Raw genomic sequence first — 6,999 nt, forward strand, 5'->3', positions numbered from 1 at the left:
TTTGCTATTTTTGTCTCCACAGATTGAAGCTCCGTCTGGTTATTCTTGATCTTCGTCTCCACCTCCTGAAGTTCTCCACTGAGTCGATGCCTTTGGTTCTCCAGTTCCATTTGTAGTTTTTCCAGGATGGTTAAGATCTGGTCTGCATCATGTTGTGTCTCCTGCAGCCTTCGTAACTCACTTTCAAGCTGTTTGTTTTGTTTCTGCAGCTCAGATATGTCACCTGGTTAGAAAAAAAGGAATAAAGAACATGAGACAGACAAAAGAGAAACACCTAAATGTTTTCTTCTACTGCAGTAAAAGTCATGTTGTATTTCCTTCACCCTGTTTAACTCACTTTTTTCCATTTTGCTTCTGAAGCTCATTTCTGATTGTATTTGAGCTATTCTCTAAATATATAATTATGAAATATTATATATTTTCAGTATATGAGTCATTAATGTTATCCTCACTAATTCATTTACTAGAAAACACGTCTTAAATTAATGTAAATGCAAGAAAGTATTAACAATACAGAGACACAGAAACAGCATTATTGTGTAAGTCAGTGTCTTTCTAGTGATTATTGATGATTATTACCATCAACAAGCTGTAACTTACGTCTGTATTTCCAAATCCAAAGTCCACCAAGGATGCAAGCCAGGACTATGAAAAAACAGGGTCTAGGTTTAAACCAGAACTGATCCATTTCAGCTGGAAAAGCACCTGGTGAGGAGCCAGAACCAGACACAGGGTTTATCATTTACATGTTGCAGTTTAATTATTAACACACACTCAAATTCAGCAGTAAAGAGAAGAAACAAAAACATAAATATTCCAGTTAAATATGTTGATATTACTCCATATGTCATTTTTTTATTATAATTCCAACTTAATCTTAAATTAGTGGAATTATTTTCTATTTTTGCCTCTTTTGTCTGCCTTCTGACCCAAAATAAATGGTAGTTTACAGGACTAAATGTTTAATCTTGATGTAAATTAAAGCCAACAAATGTATCACAACCAGGATTTCTATTATTATTAATATGAAATATTATATAATATAATATATAGTTTGTGAAATATTAACCTAAAATTCAATTTTATAGAAGTAAACACTATATATATATATATATATATATATATATATATATATATATATATATATATGTACATCTATATATATATATATATATGTACATCTATATATATATATATATATATATATATATATATATATTAACCTTTATGACACGAAGGGCTGCAAAAAAACCGCTGCTGGTACGTCTTTATACTACAATCTGGGAGCTGCAGCATGTTATTATATGTTAGTATACGTCCACTCTTACCAGAAACAGCATTAAATCATTTGTTACTTTGGGGTTTAAACTGTGTTTTATTGGATGAAACCAGGTGATGCCCAGTGCAGCGTCTGTGTAAGCAGGAGGTTCTTGTTCAATCATGTTTTCTTCAGTACATTTTAGTTCTTATTTCTAAATCAAATCAATGTCTTAAATCTGTAAAATAAAAACACTTCATTTTCTGTATTTCTGATCATATATTTCTTCAGGGGATCAATCTAATGTGTGAACCACTTTTAACTTTTAAAACACACTGATAAAGAAAAGACTACACTCAGTTTTTTGTGGCTATAAAAGTACAGGACCGATGCAACACATAATGGAGAAGTGGTCGGGGTGAACTTTTACTCTGCAGAAGAGAAATCAACCAAGAAGCCAAAGATGTTTGAATTCTTAAAAAGCCAGAATTTAGGTTCATTTCCTCAGACTGTGACTAATAAAATGCTGTTAACCCCTTATAAACCTTCATTTTTTGCCTGAAACAGGCTGTTATGGATTAAAGTCTTGTTTTGGAGCAACTATTTATCTTACTGGAGTCCTGCTGATGTATCATCTGTATCATCTGCTGCTGGAGTCCAGTGTGGCTTTAAAGATAAACTGCATTTACGACTGGTCTGAAATAAGTGTTGATGACTGAAGCTCGGAAAGATCAAGATTAATCACATTTCAAGAATCTTAGTTTCCCAACGGTGTAAAACATATGAAGGTACTGGGAAGGTAAACTGAGTAAAAAACATATTTTTTTGTCACGTCTTCAGCTCTCAGTCTTGTGTAACACATTCACAAGAGCATTCATCCCGGATAGGGGGGCTTGGGTCAGGAGGCCTGAACCAGGCAGCTAAGGACGTTTCCTGCTGATAGCGAGACAGAAACCATGCTGATACTGGGCACGTTGACAAAAGATAATGAGATAAATAACCATACATGACTATTGGATGAGAATCTCTGCAAGAAGATGTGGTCAGGAACTGACCACCAACAAGGGACAGTAAGGTCAAAACTGTGGATCCTTCCCAACAGTTTAGCCAGTTATTCTCTACTCACACGCATGAACATCCAAAATTTCTGCATCATCCATAACATGTGTTAACACTGTTAAGAATTCAATCAGTTTTGGGACGACTTTGCAGCCTATTCTTGCAGCACCTGACAGGACTAAAGATGGAAATTAGCCTTGCCATAGGTGTGTCCCAATTCACTAACTTCCACTGAAGTTTCCTATGAGTAATTTCAGAGGTTTAAGTGATTCAGTGTCCTGTGTTGTTGTTATGGGAAATTCTTGTTGACTAGGTAGGCTGTCCCATTTCATGAACGTTACACTCCAAAGTGTGCAGACCCTCAATTGGGACACACCTTAAAATTGCATGTGTATGTTCATTAATATGCATTGTCCCTTTATAAGTAAATACAAATAAACACGTAAATACTCACCTTGATACTTAAATATTATTTTTCATTTTTATTTTCTCTGGGGAGGAGGGGGTCTGGGGAGTTATTGCTTTGTTTCTGTTTAAAAAAATCTAAATCAAATAAATAAAATATATATTGAAGAAACAAACAAGTTTGCAGTTAAATCATTTATTTTATCAGCTAAAATATTTAATTTTATAACATTTGCTTTTTATAATAACTGTGTTTGTGCAGATTAAAGCAGGTATTTGAATATAGCTGTGCAGCTTCACTATAACACACACACACACACACACACATGCACGCACGCAAACACGCACACACACGCACACTTCTGCTCAGACAAAGTGCTCTGTGGTGACTGCAGCTCTGTTGATATACTCATTCATGGGTTCGTCATGGCTCTCTGCATCCTCCTCCATCTACATGGTGGCAACGTGTTTTTTTTCTGTGGATAAAGTTAATAGTTTCATAGTTATAATTGTTTCAATAACGTTCATAATTTATGGTTATAATTGTTTTCTTCTTAAGACTATTGCAAGCATATTCTGTGAATCATATTTTGTGAATCTTACACCGTAACTGCGACTGTGTGAGTATACTGTCAGCAGATACATTGCTCATTTTTCTCATTTGAAAGCTGAACATGACCTTGCTAAGAAGGTAATGCAGCTTTAACACTTGTGCTGAACAATTTGACTCTCTTTTGATTCAGAGCTCGCTGTACACTGTTCACGGCTTGATTGTGCCTGTTTTTGTGACCTTATAGCAAGTAAATTTTACTCTACCAAGATTCTGCTGGTCTGTCATTCCCAATTTAAAGTCTGAGATAATTTTTATCCAACACATTCTAAAAGGCTACAACTAAACTAAAGCAGTTTGGTTCCCTAAACATGGTGTTTTCTACAGAAAAAATGGTGATAAATATGACCACAGTGAGAATTATTCACAGCTCACCTCCTGATGATACCCTGACATTATATTAAAACCATAGACTAGATAGATATAGATAGACATAGATAAAAGGTGGACGGAGCCTCCGTGACATCACCCGTAGTTTTCTGAGGAGCTGAATTGAAACTCATTGGGCGGTTCCCACCATCGCCATCTTGGCAGCATCATGTGTGTTGTCATTCCCGGAAAATCCAAAAATGGGCAAAGAGGTGGAGCTGAGAGGGAGACTGTGAAGTTGGGGGTGGATGATTGATACCCATCAAACTTCGAGCTGTCTGTAGCTAAGAGTTAACTGAGCTAACCCGGAGCTAACGTTAGCTAACCAGCTAACGGAGGTAGGCGGGCTAAAGCTAAGGCATGCTGTTAGCCGGCTAAAAACTGCTCTTGTGCTGCACTCTTCCTTCTTTCCGCAGATATTGCAAGGCTGCCAAATCTCATGCACTGGCCGTGTTGACTATGGGAGGTTCAAGAGGATACCCAGTAAGCCATATTACTGTTGGGCCGATGTCCCAGTGAAACAAATAAGTAAATAAGTGGGAACGGGCCTACGATATGATCTGAGAAGAATAAAAAGTAGTGATGTGCAGATCAATAGTGAAATTTCTATTCATCCTGTACCAACATTTATATCACTAAATTTCCAGAATAAGTAGGAACTACTTTTTCTGCCTGCCATAGGCATGTTTGAAAAAGGTGCAGCGTCGCATTGCAGCAGTGCAGTTCTTCCACTGCTCAGTGATCAGTTTGATGTGTGTGTGAAGCCAACAAACTTCATCAACATTAGAGAATCTACTATAATACAGAAGCAGAGGTGATGAGGCAAAAGAGGAGAGGAGGAGGAGGACAGGTGCTGCTAGGGCGGAGACAGACGTTACTCAGAGTCCTTTATTAGGTAATATCAGAGGGATGAAATGTGGAGCTGGTGGATCCTGTATGTGTAGCAATGTCACTGCTTTTTGGGGAAGTGAATTACGTCTGCCTGCTGCTAGATTTAAGTTTTTGTGTTGATGTTTAAACAGCAGGAGTTCCCTACAATATTAAAACTAAGACTTACTGTTTTGTTCGCATGTGCATTAATACATATCAGCCGGGATCTATCTGTTGAGCCTGACAAAAGACTTCCGTGATCAATAAGTTATGCCTACAGATACTGGGGGCAGGGGCGTTGCTAGACATAGGGCTCTAGAAGGGCCCAGGCCCCCATTACTCAGATTATTTTATGACCATTACAGACTTCATCTGCTGAAGTCCATCTGCTTTGCTTTGCTAATCTGACTGCTACTGTTGCTTCCAAACCACTTCTACTGAAACAATAAATAATAATAACAGTAATAACAAGAAGAAGAAGAAGAAGAAAAAGACGAAGAAGAAGAAGAAGACTGAAATAGACTTTCTGAAAAGAAAGAGATGGGGAGCTTAAATAAATGATGAAGCAGATCACAGAGAACAATAATGCACGTGTTGAGGATGAAGTTGTTTCACAAGGCAAAAGTTCACTCTTCTGCTGGATCTGCTCCATGGATAGCTTAGCTACCCTGCTCTCCGACTGCTAACCACTACGGTTCAAACCGAGAAAAGAAAAGGTACCTGCTGGACGGCAGAATCTAGACCAGCCTTGCCTTGTGGACACCCGAATATTTGACCTCCTGCTCGGGTAAATCTGAGCCATTGGCTGCTAGAACCTGGCGGTTCTTTATGGCAATACTTCTCAGCCAGATACTTTGAGGAGCGTGTTTATCAATTCACCGGTGCGTTTCTTAATCGAGAGAGTGCATTGTTCTGATCGCAGGAGTTTTTAAATAATCACGCGGCCGGGAACGCAGCACAGTGAGCGTAAAACATGAACCCCCCCACTCATTTCTCTCTGCTTGTTCTCTCTGTTCAGTGGGTGTATTTGTCAGTTGGGGGCAGTAACTTTTCTAATTAATCTGATTGGCAGGATTTTCAGCTCAAATCTGGTAACAGTGCAGGACTTGGCTTTATTTATTTTATTAGTTTTTTAAGAGCTTGGTGCAACTTTATTGCAACAAGTTTCAGAAACATTTCATATGAGGCGTCATCTCTATCTCAAGAGGGGAAAGAAAAAAGAAAATCAGCTCAGCGCAGAGCTAAACATAAATACGAGTACTATCAGGGCTGGACGGGTCTGCTCACCCTCGTCTCTTTGCTATGTTCTGCTGTGGTTCAACTTAAGGCAGGGTCTGAAAATATCTCTAGCATCAGCAGCGTCTACATAAACCAAAAAAGAAGCGGCATGTATGATACAGTGAGAGGAGGCAAAAAGAAGTTATTTTCTGGTCACAGTGTCGTTGTTGCAGCTTTAAAGGTTAGACATGATGGGAACACGTGACATTTAAATGTCAGTTAAAAAAGGCTTTTGCATGTGCTGTCGTCTACATGAAAGCTTCGTAGTAAAGCAGAGCTACATTAAAAGAATTCTTAAATAATAAATGTATTCACTGCAAACAAAAAAATAAAAAATACTAAGGCAGTTTATTCTTAAATTAGCATCTCTGAGTGCTACTAATATAAAATATAATACAACTATTAATTCCTACATAATCCCATCTCATCCTGCTTTAATGACAAAGAAACAAAACAAAAACAAAAGCATCAGCAGGACGATTGTAAAGTCATCGCTCTAGAACCGAAGACTGACATTAAGTGATATTAAGTGAAATGAGGTGACCTTCCAACACGTTGAACCCTGGTGAAAACTCTGGAAGGACATGACAGGAAGATGGATGGTCAGAAACCATCATGCAAAGCTGAACAGTCTGATTTTATGCAGAAAGCATGGGAGAAAGTTGCCCATCTGCAATGTGGAAACCTGATTTCTGAATGTGTTTTAGTTAATATATTAGTGTTTATCATGTTCTACAAACATCATTCTGTTATGTTGATATCATGTCTTTCCTTTAAAGTTATGCCCTAATGAACAAAAGCTTGGTTAGGGAATTTGGAGAAACTGGTATTTTTACACACAGCAATCTTTTGAATTACAACATGGTCTATAAAAGAGCAAATATCCAGTGAGAAGCAGATGTCTGACAATAATCAACCTTTGAAAGTGACTTGCTGAAACCAGCACATAGCTGGTGGAGGAAAGGAAAAGCCGTACACACTCGCTTCTAAACTGCTCAGCTTAGAGGAATGTTGTGTTTTACCTTTTTTATATATATATATATATTTAGTGTTTTCTTCTGTTAACTCCAGAACTCACATGTAATAAAACAAAAGAAGCTTCTTTTCTTTACCCCTTTGTATCTTTAAAAAGAGAAATCCCACCACCAGG

At 37.7% G+C, this 6,999-nt stretch overlaps 1 protein-coding gene across 1 annotated transcript in view; it reads left to right on the forward strand.

Annotated features, from left to right (window-relative positions):
- Nucleotides 1-6,639, forward strand: part of LOC121640319 (DNA ligase 1-like) — a 43,185-nt gene extending 36,546 nt beyond the window's left edge. Inside the window, exons 11-12 of the mRNA XM_041986029.1 lie at nt 6,445-6,526; nt 6,629-6,639. Of these exons, the coding sequence (XP_041841963.1) occupies nt 6,445-6,526; nt 6,629-6,639 (93 nt within the window). The remainder of the gene's footprint in view (nt 1-6,444; nt 6,527-6,628) is intronic.
- The last annotated feature ends 360 nt before the right edge of the window (nt 6,640-6,999 follow it).

The sequence above is a fragment of the Melanotaenia boesemani genome, chromosome 5 (assembly GCF_017639745.1).
Source record: "Melanotaenia boesemani isolate fMelBoe1 chromosome 5, fMelBoe1.pri, whole genome shotgun sequence".
NCBI lineage: Eukaryota > Metazoa > Chordata > Actinopteri > Atheriniformes > Melanotaeniidae > Melanotaenia > Melanotaenia boesemani.